Below are 19,446 nucleotides of genomic sequence, written 5' to 3'. Positions count from 1 at the left end.
TGTGTGTGAGCGAGTGTGTGAGTGAGCGAGCGAGAGTGTTTGAGCGACTGAGTGGGTGAGTGAGCGAGTGTGTGTGTGAGTGAGTGAGTGAGTGTGTGTGTGAGCGAGTGTGTGTGTGAGCGAGCGAGTGTGTGAGCGACTGAGTGGGTGAGTGAGCAAGAGTGTGTGAGTGAGTGAGCGAGTGTGTGAGCGACTGAGTGTGTGTGTGAGCGAGCGTGTGAGCGGGTGAGCGAGTGTGCGAGTGAGTGAGCGAGTGTGCGAGTGAGTGTGTGAGTGAGTGAGCGAGTGTGTGAGCGAGTGTGTGAGTGAGCGAGCGAGTGTGTGAGTGACTTAGTGGGTGAGTGAGCGAGTGTGTGTGAGTGAGCGAGCGAGCGTGTGAGCGACTGAGTGGGTGAGTGAGCGAGTGTGTGTGTGAGTGAGTGAGCGAGTGTGTGTGTGTGAGCGAGCGTGTGTGTGAGCGAGCGAGCGTGTGAGCGACTGAGTGGGTGAGTGAGCGAGTGTGTGTGTGAGCGAGCGAGTGTGTGAGTGAGCGAGCGAGTGTGTGAGCGACTGAGTGGGTGAGTGAGCGAGTGTGTGTGTGAGCGAGCGAGTGTGTGAGTGAGCGAGCGAGCGTGTGAGCGACTGAGTGGGTGAGTGAGCGAGTGTGTGTGTGAGCGAGCGAGTGTGTGAGTGAGCGAGCGAGTGTGTGAGCGACTGAGTGGGTGAGTGAGCGAGTGTGTGTGTGAGCGAGCGAGTGTGTGAGTGAGCGAGCGAGCGTGTGAGCGACTGAGTGGGTGAGTGAGCGAGCGAGTGTGTGAGCGAGCGAGTGTGTGAGTGAGCGAGCGAGTGTGTGAGCGACTGAGTGGGTGAGTGAGCGAGTGTGTGTGTGAGTGAGCGAGCGAGTGTGTGAGTGAGTGAGCGAGTGTGTGAGTGAGCGAGCGAGTGTGTGATCGACTGAGTGGGTGAGTGAGCGAGTGTGTGTGAGTGAGCGAGCGAGTGTGTGAGCGACTGAGTGGGTGAGCGAGCGAGTGTGTGAGCGACTGAGTGGGTGAGTGAGCGAGTGTGTGTGAGTGAGCGAGCGAGTGTGTGAGTGAGCGACTGAGTGGGTGAGTGAGCGAGTGTGTGTGTGTGAGCGAGCGAGTGTGTGAGTGAGCGAGCGAGTGAGTGAGCGAGCGAGTGTGTGAGCGACTGAGTGGGTGAGTGAGCGAGTGTGTGTGAGTGAGCGAGCGAGTGTGTGAGTGAGTGAGCGTGTGAGTGGGTGAGCGAGCGAGTGTGTGAGTGAGTGAGCGTGTGAGCGGGTGAGTGGGTGAGCGAGCGAGTGTGTGTGTGAGCGAGCGAGTGAGTGAGCGACTGAGTGGGTGAGTGAGCGAGTGTGTGTGAGTGAGCGAGCGAGTGTGTGAGTGAGCGAGCGAGTGTGTGAGCGACTGAGTGGGTGAGTGAGCGAGTGTGTGTGAGTGAGCGAGCGAGTGTGTGAGCGACTGAGTGGGTGAGCGAGCGAGTGTGTGTGAGTGAGCGAGCGAGTGTGTGAGCGACTGAGTGGGTGAGTGAGCGAGTGTGTGTGTGAGTGAGCGAGCGAGTGTGTGTGTGAGCGAGCGAGTGTGTGAGTGAGCGAGCGAGTGTGTGAGCGACTGAGTGGGTGAGTGAGCGAGTGTGTGTGAGTGAGCGAGCGAGTGTGTGTGAGTGAGCGAGCGAGTGTGTGAGCGACTGAGTGGGTGAGTGAGCGAGTGTGTGTGAGTGAGCGAGCGAGTGTGTGAGCGACTGAGTGGGTGAGCGAGCGAGTGTGTGTGTGAGCGAGCGAGTGTGTGAGTGAGCGAGCGAGTGTGTGAGCGACTGAGTGGGTGAGTGAGCGAGTGTGTGTGTGAGTGAGCGAGCGAGTGTGTGAGTGAGTGAGCGAGTGTGTGTGAGTGAGCGAGCGAGTGTGTGATCGACTGAGTGGGTGAGTGAGCGAGTGTGTGTGAGTGAGCGAGCGAGTGTGTGAGTGAGCGACTGAGTGGGTGAGCGAGCGAGTGTGTGTGTGAGCGAGCGAGTGTGTGAGTGAGCGAGCGAGTGTGTGAGTGAGCGAGCGAGTGAGTGAGCGAGCGAGTGTGTGAGCGACTGAGTGGGTGAGTGAGCGAGTGTGTGTGAGTGAGCGAGCGAGTGTGTGAGTGAGTGAGCGTGTGAGCGGGTGAGTGGGTGAGCGAGCGAGTGTGTGAGTGAGTGAGCATGTGAGCGGGTGAGTGGGTGAGCGAGCGAGTGTGTGAGTGAGCGAGCGAGTGAGCGACTGAGTGAGCGAGTGTGTGTGAGTGAGCGAGCGAGTGTGTGAGTGAGCGAGCGAGTGTGTGAGCGACTGAGTGGGTGAGTGAGCGAGTGTGTGTGAGTGAGCGAGCGAGTGTGTGAGCGACTGAGTGGGTGAGCGAGCGAGTGTGTGTGAGTGAGCGAGCGAGTGTGTGAGCGACTGAGTGGGTGAGCGAGCGAGTGTGTGTGTGAGCGAGCGAGTGTGTGAGTGAGCGAGCGAGTGTGTGAGCGACTGAGTGGGTGAGTGAGCGAGTGTGTGAGTGAGCGAGCGAGTGTGTGAGTGAGCGAGCGAGTGTGTGAGCGAGTGTGTGTGAGTGAGCGAGTGAGTGTGTGAGCGACTGAGTGGGTGAGCGAGCGAGTGTGTGAGTGAGCGAGCGAGTGTGTGAGTGAGCGAGCGAGTGTGTGAGCGACTGAGTGGGTGAGTGAGCGAGTGTGTGTGAGTGAGCGAGTGAGTGTGTGAGCGACTGAGTGGGTGAGCGAGCGAGTGTGTGTGTGAGCGAGCGAGTGTGTGAGTGAGCGAGCGAGTGTGTGAGCGACTGAGTGGGTGAGTGAGCGAGTGTGTGTGAGTGAGCGAGCGAGTGTGTGAGCGACTGAGTGGGTGAGCGAGCGAGTGTGTGTGTGTGAGCGAGCGAGTGTGTGAGTGAGTGAGCGTGTGAGCGGGTGAGCGGGTGAATTGATGGAATACTGTGATCAGTGCCGTGATTTGCCGTTTTAATGGCATTTTTTTTAATGGAGTTTTAGTCCTCCACAGAATTTTAGTCCTCCACAGCGCTGCCCCCTGGTGTTCAGGTGCAGGGCTGCAGGTGCAGTGTCAGTGCTCCCTGGCTGTGGAGCTGCAGTAAGCGCAGGAATTCCTCGGGCATGGCGTGGAATGCATGGTTTGCCTGTATTTTATCGTAGTAATGATAATTCACCGGGCGCTGGTGCAGGTCAGTGCCAAACGGCCAGAATCCGTACACGTGCACGTTGTGGCACAGCTCCAGCGCCGAGCTGATCAGCATAAATCCCGTGGATAGGCGCGGTGCCCGCAGGCCACGGCGCCTCCAGAATTGGTCCAGTGTGCGCAGGTAGGTGGGGCTTAAGAACAGCAGGTGGCGCTCAGGCCACATCGCCTGCAGCAGGTTAACGGACTGTTTAGTGCAGAATGTGTAGGCGAAGGCGGCGATCATGAAGGTCGTGTTAGTGTATCCATCCAGCTTCCGTCTTAAACGGCTGTCGTTACGCATGAAGTCAGAAAACCTGCAACACAAAGTGAAACAATTTATTTCACCGTCATCGACCAGAACAATGATTACATTCACCTGTCCTGGATAACACGTCCATATGCACCCGACTGAGTATTAATGGGGCTACGTGGGTTTTCCCTGGGAATGGGCTATATATGGGCCCCAACTGGGTTATAGTCATGGGTCCAGTTAGCATCCAGTCATGGGGCCTAGGTGGGTTATGTTGTGGCTCCAGTTAGGTGAATATTGTGTGACCAAGTTAGCCTGCAGATGTGTCCTAGTTGGATAACTGTTCTGGGACCCCTTTGGGCTTCAGAGCGTACTCTCACCTGGACACATCAGGCAGCACTGTGAGAACCACGTTCCTCAATTTCTCCAGCGCCTTCAACACCATACAGCCTGTGCTGTTACATTTACATTTGCGGCATTTGGCTGACGCTCTTATCCAGAGCAACTTACAATTTGATAATTTTACACAGGGAGGCCAAGGTGGTGTTAGGAGTCTTGCCCAAGGACCCTTATTGGTATCGTGTAGGGTGCATGCCCTGGTGGGGGATTGAACCCCAGTCTACAGCGTAGAAGGCAAAGGTGTTAACCACTACACTAACCAACCACCTGATTAGGGGAGAAACTACAGCTGATGCAGGTGGATGAATCCATCATCTCATGGACAATGGACCATCTGACTGGATGACCTCAGTATGTGGGACTGCAGGGCTGTGTCTCAGACAAGGCTGTGTGCAGTGTTGGGAACCCCAGGGGACTCTGTTAGCCCCATTCCTGTTCAACCTATACACCTCTGACTTCAGGTAAAACAACGTCATGTCATCTGCAGGAATTCTTGGATGACATGGCCATTGTGGAGTGCACAAGGAATGGACAGGAGGAGGAATACAGGAAGCTGGTAAAGGACTTTGTTGACTGGTGTAAGCTGAACCAGCTGCAGCTAAACACCAGTAAGACTAAGGAGATGGTGCTGGACTTTAGGAAGTCCAAACCCGTCTTGTCACCAGTCACCACCGATGGTGTTGATGTGAAGGTGGTTGGGACATGCAAATATCTGGGTGTGCACTTTGACACCAAGCTGGAGTGGAGCTGTAACCCTTGCGGTGTACAAGTGAGGCCAAAGCCGTCTCTGCTTCCTGAGGAGGCCGAGGTCTTCTGGTGTGGCTCTAAGCTGACTGTGGACTCTGCCAGTCTGCTGTAGCGAGTGCTCTATTTTATGCTGTTGTGTTCTGGGGCAGCAGCATTAACAACAGTGCTCTGAACAAAGTCAACAAACTGATTAGGAAGGCTGGCTCTGCTATAGGAGTCAAGCTGGACTCTTTCGAGGTTGTAACAGAACAGAGGACCTGCTCTACAGCGGCTCTACAGCGAGTCTCTGGTACTGATCCTCTGCTGTCTGAACTGAGCTGAACCACATCACTATATCACCTCTCCTGTTAATACACACTGTGCAATATATCATAACTGCTACTATAACATCACTCTCAGTGTATCTGTCACATATGCTGTGTAAATATGCAACACACAGCCATTAATGTCCAAATAGCTGGCAGCACAAGTGAGTCCACCTCACAGTGAACGTGTCCAGATTGGGCTCAAAGTGTCGATATTTAGTATGAGCACCATTATTATCTACCACTGCCTGAACCCTCTTGGGCAGGGAATTCACCAGAGCTGCACAGGCTGCTACTGGAATCCTCTTACACTCCTCCATGACGACGTCACGAAGCTGGAGGATGTTAGACGCCTTGCGCTCCTCCTCCTTCTGCTTGAGGACCCCACAGGTGCTCAATTGGGTTTAGGTCTGGAGACACACTTGGCCAGTCCATCACCTTTACCTTCAGCAAGGCAGTCATCATCTTGAAGGTGTGTTTGGGGTCCTTATCCAATTGGAAAACTGCCATGATCTTGTCCCCTTTTTTAAACTACATTTGGGGCCAGTGGATGATTACCCAGGTGGGCCCCATTAATGGCCCACATGGAGCTGGTGCACAAATCTTTATAGGTGTCGCTCTGTTAAAGAGGAGTCATTTTGTTTACGTTAAATAACAGCTCAAATGTGTCAATAATCAATCAATAATCAATAAGGCAGCGACTTACTCTCTGCTGATCTGACTCAGGTTGATGTTCATCAGATCGCATTTCACACCCACATCACTGCTATTGACTGGAGCCATGTTAAATCTGCACAGACACATTAGAACGAAGAATCATTCAGATAAATAAAAGTTAGAATTAAAGACCTACTTGACACGTCATTCCAGTTTCCTCTATAAATATTACTCAGAATTCGAATAGGGAACCGCTCCTGCTTCCAATCTAGGCCTATAAATTCAAATAATCACTTTTCGTTCCAGTGATTCACCTTGAGTTGTGAGGCCTGTGCAACTATGAGCCACTCAGGTACAGACCTGGATTCCCTCTCCCGAATTCCCTTCAGCCATCTGCCTGCTCCTTCTGCAGATACAGTCCAGGCCACATTGCTAAGAAATCCATTTTCATCGCTCCTGCTGCTCTGGCTAATGAGCGCTCAACAGGACATAGGATCTCCATTTCTCTGGCCACACACAGTCTCCTTGCCCGTTTCCAGGGCTTCCAAAGTGGCTTGAAGCCTCAGCAGCTGGTGCTCCTCTGCTCCTGTCCTTGCCCTTCACATGCCACATCCAAACTGCACCCTTGTCTGGACCGTGACTGCGCAGCAGTGCGCCCTGATGGTGTCTCTCATGCCGACATATTCCTTTGTCTCAGCTCCCGGATGAGGCAAACAAACCTGCTGTCTGCTTTCATTGTTTGATCCTCAGCTCACGCTGTGCAAACCACATGACGATGCCAGACCAGACCTGCAACATCGCCACGACACATTCTACACAGCAACATCACTCCTTCATGCCAAACCGATTCACATGCCATCATTTCTCCTCTCTCTCGTCCTTCTTTCTTTCCACCTTCCTTTATTCTGCTCCTTTCTAACTAGTATGGGGCCAAACATCCTGTCTGTTTCCATGCCTTACTTCCCAACAACCTCACTAGTTTTATTGAGCTGTGTAAAACAGATGGCGCTGCATAGGTTCCCTGCATCATATCACTGCATGTAGTGCGACATCATTAAACTACTGATCCAAGCCCCCCGTCTTCTATGGGACTTTTTTCATCCCGCATCCATCCATTTTACTCCCGGTCTCTCCCTTCTTCATCCCTCATCTTTCTCTCTTTCTTTCTTTTCATTCTTCATCTCTGTCCCTCTCTTTTTCATCCCTCCCCTTCCATGATCATCCCAGTCCATTTCTTTTTCTTTCTTTTTGTCTTGCATCCTCCTCCACTCCTTTCATCCTGATACCACAGGCTTTCATCCCTTCTCAGTTCCATTTCGGCTCACTCCATCTAAAATCGGCCCCTGCAACTCCCAGCTCTGCGACTCCTTTCTGACTCTTCATGGCTCTTCATGGTTCAACCCCTTCCTGGTTCAGCTCTGATGTGCCTCAGCTTAGCAACTCCTCGCTTCACTCAGCTCCATCTTGGATCAGCTCCAACACAACTCAGCTCTGGAACTCTGGGGGGGGGGTTCTTGCCACTGTTGCCCTACCATCACATGTTGAAGGTATGGTCTGAACTCACAAAAACAATTTAATCGTTAAACACTGTTTCACCTGAACACAAACCATTTCAGTGGTTTTTCCTGTTTTGTCCCTCACGCTGTCTTCTGGTTCTTTGACCGTGGATGTGCCTCTGATGTTGCTTGCCTGTGTTTTCAACTCCTGCATGATCTATGAGCTCTGAGTGTTGAACTGCCCCAAATAAAGCCATTTCACACTTCCAACTGACCTACACACCTCCTTCAGTACAGTATCTGTCCATTCTAACTGCAGTGTCTGTGCTGATCATGACAGGGCTTTAGTTACCCACCTAAAATGGACCTTTTAAAGTATCTTTTATTTTGTTCCCCCTTTTTATAGATATGCTTACAACCTTATTGTGGCATAAATCTGTCTCCTGGGGCCCGATAACGGCTGTGAGAGCTGGCGGGAAGGCGGGGCCCAAACTCCAAGTAAGGATGAAGCCTGGCATTCTCACGGGTCTCCTCTTCCCACCGTCCTCACCGGGCTTCCGTCTTCCTGCAGGCTCTCACGGCCGTTTTCAGGGGACGGGCGCATGCCATACTCGTTTATTGTGGTAGATATTAATACACTGAATTAATAACTGGTTTTACTCAATGTGGTGTTTTATAGTTGAGGAGATTTACTGATGGTTTTACCTGATGGTTTTGTTTAAGGGAGGAGGGGTTTTACACAATAATGGGCTCTACCTGATGACGAAGTCTGCACTGTTGATTTCTCTTCCACAGCTACTGTTGAGTAGAATCCCACTACTGCCCACCACAGCACAGCGGTCCAGAGAGCGCCCCCTCCAGGGCATGTCCTGCACACACACACACACACACACACACACACACACACACACACACACCTGTTTGAATAAACAGTCCTGGATTTACATCCTCTGATTTTTGACCTTCACTTTATAAACTGTTTGTTCATTAAATTTTAAAAATAACTGTGTTACAGTCGGTCCAAAGTAAAGTCTTCAGAACAGCACTAATATGAGCCATCTCTCTGGTCTTGGAGACAATATGTTTTGGGAAAAAAGATTCATTTAATAACAATAAACATTTATTGCTTTTTTTGAGAACAGAAACTGCATCACTACAGTCCAGATTACTAGCTATAAAATCATGAATAAGCATCTCTACATTTGTTCCAAAGAACAGTTGAACTGCACTTGTTGCACTCTTGAACAGACTCGAGCCAGTCAACCTTTGCTTTGTTCCACTTGCAACTTTATTTTCCCAGGTTCAGTGTTGGAGTTGTTTTTTTACACGAAGTCATCTACATTTTTTCACTCAGAACTCTCTGTTCGCTTCTCTCCCTCGCTCTCACTCATGCTGACTCAGCTTAACTCCTCCCCCGATCAACCCACCAGCAACCTCTGACTCCTTTGTAAACAATGCTTATTAACAAAACGATATAAATGCTATAAAAATATATGAACAAAACATTCCAAAAATTGTGTACATTTGCTTCTAACAACTTAAATATGCCTATGTAAAAAATATACACAAGTACTGTATTCATGAACTGGAATTCCTTCCCAATATTCTTTTAGGCTGCAACACCCTCCCCCACTAAAAAAAATGTTGACAAACATTTTCTTTTTATCCTCAAGGGCAAATTACGAATAACAGCATAACCTGTAGTAAATAAACAAGTGCGTGTTCAAAAAAAAAAACAACACTATATATTACAGAATGATCAGTCCATGATTTTCCTTTGTTTTTCATGGCAGCAATACGAAACTAAATCTTTATAGTCCATTAGTATTGATGGGTTGACGGTCCATGGAAGTATTGGTGGGCCCCCCCAATCTTCACAAAGGGACAGCGAAAACTCCATATACACCCAAAAATTATGTGCTTACACATTTCATTAAGCCATGCATCTCAAACTACCATACTACAAATAAACACATCAGTTATTTTACAACCGCTTGTGTCCTATACTGTAGATATCAAACTCAACTACTTATCTCTACATTCTGTACCTTATTATTTACCTTAACTCTATGACTAACTTGTATTCAAACGGGTTTAAAGATTCATGAAGTTGTCTTCACTTCTACCTTTATCTGCTTAAAAAAAAAGGATACGCCAATGACGATCTTGGTGAGGGGTCTTGACTTGCTTCTTTCGATCTTGAATTTTCAGACCTTCAACTGCTGAAAGGTTGGCTGTCCTAGCTGGTCATAGGTGTAGACACGCCGAGGCAGTCTGACTTTCTTTGGCCTATCTCTTCCTATTTCAGCATCCTGCCCTTTACTTTCCACTTCAACAGCAGGAGATCCGGATCTTTCATCTGGGTTGTCACTCTCCTCCTCACAAACCTCTTCAGGTTGCTCTTCAAGCTCGCCTGTCCTCATAGGTTCCTCCATGATAATTCTTCCCTTAGGGCAGAACTCCTCTGCTTCCACGTTAAGGGGTGAATCAGCAAGTCTCATCATCCCCCATAACTGGTACTCCTCTTCACTGGAACTGTCAGAGTCTGTCAGGTAAGTATCATGTTGGTTTTTGTGATTTCGTCTTGTTCTCGGTTTTGGTGGTTTTTTGTTATTTTCTCTTTCCAGGTCCAGTTCATGAGACTCAGGCTCTTGTACCAAGTAGGGACATGGTAGAAGTAAGTTTCGATGTAAAACACGTCTTCTTCCAGTTCCTTGTAATGGTTCCACCACGTAGACTGGACTATCAGGCCCCTTTCTTGCCCTGATCACATGGATGGTGTCTTCCCAGTGACTGCGTAGTTTTCCAGTACCTCCTCTGGGTGTGAGGTTCCTCACCAAGACATGATCACCAGGTTCAAGGGTTGAACTCCATATACGTTGGTTATAGTTTTTCTGTCCTCTTTTATATTATGTTTTGCAATGGTATATGCTTCATGCATAGCCTCTTTCCACTTGTCAGCATAATCAGTGCGGGATTGGTTCTTTCGTTCTTCTTCCTTTGGAAACATGAGATCAATGGGCAGAGTAGGTTCGCGACCAAAGAGAAGGAAAAATGGGGAAAATCCTGTGGCATCATGCACAGTTGAATTATAGGCATGGCCTACCTTGTTCAGGTGCTCTTTCCATCTAGACTTCTGTGACTCTTCTAGCGTCCGCAACATACTCAGGAGGGTTCTATTGAAGCGTTCCGCAGGGTTAGCTTGAGGATACACCGACGTACGTGAGTGGTGGATACCACAGTAGTCCTGAAGCTTGCGAAGGAGTACATTCTCAAACTCTTTTCCCTGGTCATGGTGTATTCTAGATGGGAAACCGAAACGCATGATGAAGTCATCAAAGAGTTTCCTGGCAGCAGTCTTCCCTGACTTGTCTTTTGTTGCATATGCTTGTGCATACTTGGTGAAATGATCTACGGCCACAAGTATATACTCCTCACCTCCTTTACACTTGTCCACATGTAGATAGTCAATAGAGATCATCTCAAATGGTGCAGAGGTTTCAATGCTCTGTATAGGTGTTCTTATGACTCTGTTTGGTTTCTTTCTTTTTATGCACCAACACTCTTGAATCACGTAATGCTCCATCTCCTGCCTCATTTTAGGCCAATAGAAGCATTCTCTTGCTAGAGCCACCATTCGATCTGCCCCTAAGTGTCCCATTTCCTCATGTAGATGTTTGTAAACAATGGGCTTCGGCGACTCAGGAACAACTAACTGTTTTCTGGTTGCAGTCTCCCTTCTGAGAATTCCGTCTTTACCTATCTGTAGACGAGGCCACTCTCTGAGAAACTCTCTGACTGCTTCAGTCTCTGCCAACTTGTCTTTGTACTTCAAGTGATTTAGATGTCCTTTTTAACTCAAAGACTCTACTTATGACCAAGTCTGCATTCTGGGCAGTTTTGATGTCTTCTGATGCGAGAGGCTGAATTGACTGCAGATGATGCTCCTCTGGCAGTGCATCTACATTGCAAGTTACTGCTGAGATCCAGTTAATTTCCCCTGTTTTCTCTCCCTCCAGAGCTTTTCCAATACATGCAATGGCCTCCCGTGAACATTCTTCAGTACATTCCTGCAGGATTTCCTCGATGGGTCTTGGTCTCCGTGACAAGAAATCTGCATCTCGATTTGTAGGTCCAGGTCTGTACTTGAGGGTGAATCGATAGTCTGCCAGTTCTGCCACCCAACGGTGTCCAGCTGCATTGAGCTTTGCAGACTTAGTAACATATGTCAAAGGATTATTGTCACTGTAGACTGTGAAATGGGGCGCATGAAAGAGATAATCTCGGAAACGCTCTGTTATGGCCCATTTCAAGGCCAGAAATTCCAATTTACCAGAATGTAACTTGTAATTCTTTTCGGCCATGGTTAGCGTCCTTGAGCCATAACCTATGACTCTGAGAACACCCTCTTGACGCTGGTACAAAACTGCACCTAAATCCTCTTCAGAAGCGTCCACATGAAGCACAAAGGGTTTCTCTAGATCCGGATACGCCATCACTGGTGGGTTAGTCAACTGATCTATTATTTTGTGCCGTATCTCTGTGTGAATTGTTGTCCATTGGACTGGATGACTTGGTGGTAACTGAGCACTTTTCCGATTATTCCCCTTTTTCTTTGGTGTTTGTCTCAGTTCAGACTTGGGCTTGGCTAACAGTTCATACAGAGGCTTGGCTATCCTGGAGAAGTCTGCAATATATGATCGATAATAGCTAAGGAATCCCATCAGCTTCCTCACTTCTCGCACCGTGGCAGGTGTCTCTTGCTTCAGTGCTTGAACTGCTTCAACCTCCTTCGGGTTCATCCTGTACCCCTCAGCAGAGATGATTCGGCCCATGTAACAGACCTCATGCTTGAAGAAGTCACATTGCTTTGGCCGTAGTTTTATGCCACATTCTCTCTGGCGTGCCAAGACCTGCTTTACATCGTGGGTGTACTGTTCGAAGGTAGGGCTAAACACCAGGACATCATCTAAATATGGGACACAAATTTCATCCCGGAGACCCTCAAGACATCCCTCCATGTAGTGTTGAAAAGCTGCCGGGGCATTAGAAAGTCTGAAAGGGATCCTGACCCACTCATGAAGACCCCATGGAGCAATGAAGGCAGTGCAGGGCCTGCTTTTCTCGTTCACAAACCCCTGGTGATAAGCCTTGCCCTGGTCCAACACCGTGAACCAAGAATTACATCCCAAGTTTTCCAGGATCTCTTGTATCCTTGGAATAGGATGACGATCAGGCAGTGTTTTCTCATTCAGCAGCCTGTAGTCCACGCATAGGCGGAGACCACCGTCTTTCTTTCTGACGCAGACTAATGGTGAAGAATAAGAAGAACAAGACTTCTGGACCCAGCCTCGATGAAGTAAGTCCTGTATGTGTGCTTTTACTTCTTGGTAGAGGTGTCTAGGGATTGTGTTGTATGTCCTTTGCACAGGTACATTATCTTTTAAAAGAATGTCCATTTTCAGGTCTTTTACGCATCCTGTGTCCCAATCATTCTTTGCGAACACCTCACATTCTTCTCTTAGCATCTGTCGTACCTGCTGCTGCTGGTCATCAAGCAAATGACTTAGATCCACAGGTGGGTCCCATGATTCACCTTGTGATTCTGTGCTAGACTGCTGTATATGTGGGGTGTTTTTACTTTTGCAGGGCTCTAGTCTCAGGGTTTCCATTGATTCTGCTTGTAATGGGTAGACAGCATCAACACTGTATAACAGACCAAGCGGAGTACGACCCCAAAGCTGAATGTCATTTCCAGTGGTGTTTTCTATGGTCACCCCTATTTTACCTTCCTCTTCTAGTGGAAGTTGAACCAACTGTTCTCTAATGACTAGGCCTGTCGGCCAAGGAGCTTCATGGTTTGGTTCAAGCACAGCATGTGATGTTACTCGCAGCCTTTTATTTAGTGATGCACAGTGTACTGTTGTCACTTGTTTCTTGGGGATGGTCACTTGTCTTCTGCCCATTCTGACTAAATGAGGTTGGCTTTGAGGGATTTGTTTCTTCAAAACGGACAAAACAGCTCTCGCAGTTCTACGTCCTACCTCTAGGGCAGAGCACAATCTTCTTACCATGTGAGCAGATGGAATACTATTTTTAGGTGTGTCATTTATCAGCGCTAGCTCTTCAATCACATTAAAGCCAATAATGGGACGTTCAACATCACTGCTGGCGACCAGGATTGGAACTAGGACTGGCTTGTCACTCATTCCAACCACTGCATTCTTGGACAATGTGAATTCAACTTCTATCCACCCTTTGTATGGGATATTTGTCCCATTTGCAGCTGAAAGCTCCATCCTCAAGCAGCTCTTTTACTGGTCTTATTTCTACATCTGGAAGGTATTTTCCTTTCCAGCTCTTTCCCACTATTGAGACCTGTGATCCCGTGTCCCACAGTATTGTGGTATCCACTCCTCCCAAAGATGCTCGAACTTGACATCTTTTCCCTACCAGCTTTGCAGCTTGCCACTGTTTACCAGTGAGGGGTGTTTTAAGGCTGAACAGGTCTGTTTTGGTCTTGTTTTCTGCAGGATGGGAAAAGACTTCTAGTTTATTTATGTTTCCGGAAAGATTTTTCCTGCGACAGCCTGATGCCCAGTGTTCTTCACTGCCACATTTATAACAGTGACTGCACTTCCCATCAGGATTGGTTACTTGACATTTCCAGCACTGTCCATTGTTAGTAGCTCTGTTTGTAGGTCGTTGATTTCGGTATCGTTGTTCAGTTACTTTGTTTGGTGGGGGTTCTGTGGACTTGTGGAGACTAGCAATTTGGGTGGTGAGCTGCTGGATAGCTTCACATATGGCTTTGTTACCTTGGTCTACCTTTTCCATTAGTGTGTCACGTTTTTTTGTCTCAGTCGGTTCACTCTTGTTTGATTTACATTCATTTTCTGTTTCTTCAATTTCCTCTTTAATTGTTGCCACCTTGATCATTTTTGCTTTTGATGTAGTTGACAACTTATTCTTTCTTTCCACCTCCAGTGTGTATGCAGCTGTCATTTTTTCCAGAAGGACCTCATCAGTAACATTTGGGTTTTCCAAGTATGGTTTCATGTCCCCTCGAATGGCTTCATCATGGAGACCTGTAATTACAGTCTGGAGGAACTGGTTTTGAATTAGTGCAGAACCATATTTTAAACCAGACTGAACTCTTTCAGTTGCGAAGGCAATCTGTTGTCTCAAATCCATATCTCGCACCAAAAACTGTATGGGCGTTTCTTTTGGTTCCTGCACTGCACGCACAAGGGAGTGATACAGCTCTGTAGCATCCTTCTCAATATAATGAGTCCGCAATATCTTGCGCAGATCGTGTAATGTCAAATCAACTCTACTCTCCAGATAACTTTTCAATTTTGTTCCTGGGGCTATAGCCTGAATGACAGCTTCCACAACTTCTCCCTCATCATATCCTTTCTTCAGTGCTCTTTGAATTTGTCTCTCCAAACTGGTGTAAGATAACTTATCTTTCTGATTTGGTTCTCCAATTTGACCAATTATTTTTAAATCTCTTCTGTACACCGGATGTGCAAATGTTACATTTTGGCCTACTATGGAGGTTTCCGCTACTGCATTAACAGTGGAGGAATGTTTTTGATATTCATTGCATTCACTGGGTGCAATGAATTTACGTCACTGAGTTTACGAGGTGAATCTTGGTCATTTTTTTTCACAGTTAAATCCAGTGCTGTACATATTCAATTCAACTCAGATACTGTCAGTGTCAGTAACTTTTCTTCTATCTCTCTAATGATATTTTCCCATTCTGTCGACATCTTGAGTGAGATAGGGAGTTCTTACCTCCACAGCTGTGCTTGGAATGCTGTTGTCATGTAAACCCCTCGTGCTTACTTGGCAGGCAGCCAGCTCTCCCGCGCTGAGTTCTCCTTCACTCTTCGTGGTTCAGCTCCAAACCGGGCAGAAACACCAAGTTTATGTTGCACTCTTGAACAGACTCGAGCCAGTCAACCTTTGCTTTGTTCCACTTGCAACTTTATTTTCCCAGGTTCAGTGTTGGAGTTGTTTTTTTACACTAAGTCATCTACATTTTTTCACTCAGAACTCTCTGCTCGCTTCTCTCCCTCGCTCTCACACACACTGACTCACGAGCTTAACTCCTCCCCCGATCAACCCCCAGCAACCTCTGACCCCTTTGTAAACAATACTTATTAACAAAACGATATAAATGCTATAAAAATATATGAAACAACAAAACATTCCAAAAATTGTGTACATTTGCTTCTAACAACTTAAATATGCCTTGTATAAATAAAATAACAAAAAATATACACAAGTACTGTATTCATGAACTGGAATTCCTTCCCAATATTCTTTTTAGGCTGCAACACACTCCTGGAGAAAAATGTAAAATGCCTGCACTGTGATTAGAGACGCAGTTAAGCACAAGTCAGTTTCCTTTATTAAAGACTGGAATTTATTAATAACTGGAAAACAAACACTCTGGAAGTAACATGTTATGTTTTCAGCTTAATACTGCTTTAGTTTACCAAACTACGTCTCTGTCTTAACTTTTCACTATAAGGTAGAAAGCAAACTGCACAGAGAACAGGCAGAGACGGTGGTCACACCTCTTCTAGTGGGGTTTATTGCAGCAATCAGAGAGTAATAACTCGGGGAGAATGGCGCCCCATGCAGTCTAATAATAGGAACAATGACTGACTGCACATACATCACAACTACCCCCCTCTTACTGAATGTACACATTTTCTCTCTCTTTTTTTCTTTTCTAAACTAAGGCTGGGGGTAGACTGCCCCAAACCTTGAGTGGGGTCAAGGATTATTCTGCCTTGTGTTGGCACCCGACTCACTAGCTAACTTTGTACACAAAAATGTCCAGGTTTCCACCATATCCATTTGCCGTACAAGTTAAGTATATCAGGTGGTTTACGAGCTCTGAATGGACATCTTCTTATTACCTGTGTAGGGGAATCTTGTGGTTTTGCAGGTGTAGCTTCAATGTGTTCTGAAGTATTTGCAACAGACCTGCTAGCCACAGATTCTGGTTCAGGTTGTTCAACAGCTCCTGAAGTTGTTTGTACATCGTCCGTGTCAGAAGGTGATGGTCTTTCACTTGGCTGAATTTGTTCTGGCTGTTTGGAGATTTCTGGATGACAAGCCAACGTCTGCTCTGTGTGTCGTTTCCAGAGCTGAGAAGATCCAACTTCAACCGTGTACGATACTGGACCTGTTTTAGATGACACATTGCCAGGTGTCCACTTTTCCTCCCCGCGCCGATAATCACGGACCAACACTGGATCGTCTACTCCGAATTTGCGATCTTTGGAATGCTTAGCCCTGTAGCTGCACTGATTTTCCTGAGCATGACTCACGACAGCTGCTAAGCTCGGTTTCAGAAGATCCAGACGTGTTCGGAGTCTTCGGTGTAAAAAAGCATGGCAGGTGTCTCTTTTGTGGTGGCATGTGGCAAATTTCGCTAGTGCAGAAGGAAAGCATCTAGCCTTTAGAGCGGTGGATCCCTTAGATGACTTTATGGAGTGCTTAAATGTCTGCACAAAACGCTCTGCGAGGCCATTCGTGGCAGGATGAAACGGAGCAGAACGCATATGTTTCACCCCATTGGCTTTGAGGAACCTAGAGAACTCATCCGAAACAAATTGTGGACCATTGTCGCTCGCCAGAACTTCAGGTAAGCCATAGTGACTGAACATGTTCCTCAGTATTGGATGGTTTTGCATGCCGTTGTTGACTCCATCAAACAAACCTCTGGCCATTTTGAATGGGCATCCACTGCCACAAAGAATATGCGTCCTTCGAAAGGCCCTGTGAAATCTACATGAATCCGCTGCCAGGGTGCTCCTGGCCATGGCCAAGGATGCAGCGGTGACAGACTTGGAGACCTCTGATTGTGACTTCTTCATACACTACCACAGTTCCTGTCTTGGCACCCTATCATTTGCCTTCTCTAGATCCACAAAGACACAATGCAGCTCCTTCTGACCTTCTCTGTACTTCTCCACCAACACTCTCAACGCAAAAACTGCATCTGTGGTGCTCTTCCTGGGCATGAAACCAAACTGCTGCTCACTGATCTGAATTTAAGCTGCTGGTCAGGTTTCAGAGCCAGCGTCACTTAAATCTATGACTGTTCCCAGGCCTTCTTTAGATATTAGCATGCCTTTTTAGCAAAGTGTCTAGTGTCTCAACATCGGTCTGATACACACATCTTACTGCTTTGATCTGATTCTGCGTAGCCACTCACGGCCGAAAAGTGCAGGTCCATTTCCTTTTACTACATAAAGAGGGAGTCGAACTCTGTTTGTTCAACTTGACTCTCACTTTGATGACTCCTTCTGGTGAGATCATTTCAGCCGTGGAAGTCTTCAGGACCATGCTGGTGTTACGCAGACGGACAGGAGCTAGTTTGTCTCTGTACAGCTCCTCAGAGATCAGAGATACTGCTGCACCTGTACCTAGTTCCATGTTAATTGGTAGTCCTTCCACCTCTGGCCTTACTAAAATCACTGACAGCATCGAGTTAGTATTCTTTGTCACACTCACCCCTGCGGTGTCTTTCTGGACAGCTGTGACTTTTTGTAATGCCGTTCTGAATCTGTGTTGGTAGTTAATCCTTTTCACTTGTGTTGTTAGTTTCCACCTTGTGTCCTTTCTTAGATTTGTCTCTCCACTTTTTGTGTTGATTTTTACTTTCAGGCTTTGCTGCATTTCACCGTCTTTTTGTTTCTGCACATACGAGAAATGTGTCCTTTCTTGTTACAGTTATGGCAATGCTGTTCCTTGTAAAAACACTCGCTTTCCTTGTGATTCGTCTTGCCACATCTGCATGTGGAGATGGCCATTGCATTGACTTTCAGTGAATTACTGAGATGCTGGGATTCTCTTGCTACTGTTTCCATGGACATGTTTATATCCACCGCTTTTTTGTGTGTGAGTGTCGTTTCTGTATTTTCTCTGTATGGCTTCATTGTTTAGGATGGATACCGTTTATGGAAACAGTAACGCTCTGCAATCACTATGGGCTTTGGGGAAAAGTGAGCCAGCAACACATCCACTGTTTCTTTAAGTTTTCTCTCCTTTTTTTTCTGGAGCGATAAGGCTACGGAGTAAGCCATAAGCAGAACTCCCATTACACTCAAAAACACTGCCACTTTTTTTTCCTCAGTAATTCCATTAGCTTGAACAAAACGCTCAAACCTCTCCACGTAGGTAGACCACTGCTCTCTTGCTTCGTCGAAGGTCTCAATCTGTCCGATAATGTGCGCCATTGTACTCTGTGGGCTTCGTCTTGGCTTGTGTGGAGTAAATCCTCAGTTGCACTTCTCTTACTACATGTAGTTAGCCTGCTCAGTCAGTACTGGCTCCTGCTGCTCCTTTTGCATGCATAAGGCTCAATCCGTACTCGTCGCCAATTTGTTATGTTTTCAGCAACTACGTCTCTGTCTTAACTTATCACTATAAGGTAGAAAGCAAACTGCACAGAGAACAGGCAGAGACGGTGGTCACACCTCTTCTAGTGGGGTTTATTGCAACAATCAGAGAGTAATAACTCGGGGAGAACAGTGCCCCACGCAGTCTAATAATAGGAACAATGACTGACTGCACACAAGTCACAACATGTCATATCTTGAACAATGTTCTATACAGATTTCAGAATTTAAAGCCGTCTCTCACACGCAGACGGGTTTCTCCTCCATTCAGATCTCAGGTAATCGGTTGGAGTTATCAACCAGCTGACGATCAGTCCTATCATCTCTGATTACAGATGGATGGAACCCAAAACAGAACCCTGGTGAACTCCACAATGATGTCACAGCTAGAGTGTCCTGCCTGATCAAACATACCTCTGGTCATCAGCAGTGAAGCTGGACTGAAGTCCCGACTGAACCGTACCTGAGGCAGCTTGCTGTACACGTCAGGTGTGAGTTTGTATTTGACGTTTGGCCTGGTTTCATATGGAACGCTCTGGTTAACCTCAGAGTTCTTCTGGGTCAGGAACAGAGAACCGGACGCATTACAGCAGGAACGCAACTGCACTCTATCAGAGAAAGAGAGAGACAGAGAGACAGAGAGAGAGAGAGACAGAGAGAGAGAGAGAGAGACGGAGAGACAGAGAGAGAGACAGAGAGAGAGAGACGGAGAGACAGAGAGAGACAGAGAGAGAGAGAGAGAGGAAGAGAGAGAGAGAGAGAGAGAGAGAGAGAGAGAGAGACAGAGAGAGAGAGAGAGAGAGGAAGAGAGAGAGAGAGAGAGAGAGAGAGAGACACAGAGAGAGAGAGAGAGAGAGAGAGAGAGACAGAGAGAGAGAGAGAGAGATAGTGGGTCATTAATAGACTGAAGCTCTGATTTTTTAAGGGCTTGTGTTTGTAAAGTTGATCTAGTGGATAATCTTATTTCATATGAAGTGAGATATCA

General features: G+C 47.2%; 1 protein-coding gene across 2 annotated transcripts in view; it reads right to left on the bottom strand.

Annotated features, from left to right (window-relative positions):
* Window positions 1-2,849: 2,849 nt before the first annotated feature.
* The window catches only part of LOC108414590 (alpha-N-acetylneuraminide alpha-2,8-sialyltransferase-like), a 52,810-nt gene continuing 36,213 nt past the window's right edge, over window positions 2,850-19,446 (bottom strand). Inside the window, exons 4-7 of one of the 2 annotated variants that reach the window (XM_037541041.1) lie at window positions 18,925-19,069; window positions 7,789-7,901; window positions 5,586-5,669; window positions 2,850-3,492 (exon numbers count right to left, since the gene is read on the bottom strand). In XM_037541041.1, coding sequence (XP_037396938.1) covers window positions 3,039-3,492; window positions 5,586-5,669; window positions 7,789-7,901; window positions 18,925-19,069 — 796 coding nt within the window. In that variant the 3' untranslated portion in view covers window positions 2,850-3,038. The remainder of the gene's footprint in view (window positions 3,493-5,585; window positions 5,670-7,788; window positions 7,902-18,924; window positions 19,070-19,446) is intronic. The other variant, XM_037541043.1, reaches the window with a different exon arrangement.

This window comes from Pygocentrus nattereri, chromosome 9 (genome assembly GCF_015220715.1).
Source record: "Pygocentrus nattereri isolate fPygNat1 chromosome 9, fPygNat1.pri, whole genome shotgun sequence".
Classification (NCBI taxonomy): domain Eukaryota; kingdom Metazoa; phylum Chordata; class Actinopteri; order Characiformes; family Serrasalmidae; genus Pygocentrus; species Pygocentrus nattereri.
This window is presented reverse-complemented; position numbering and strand designations above follow the sequence as displayed.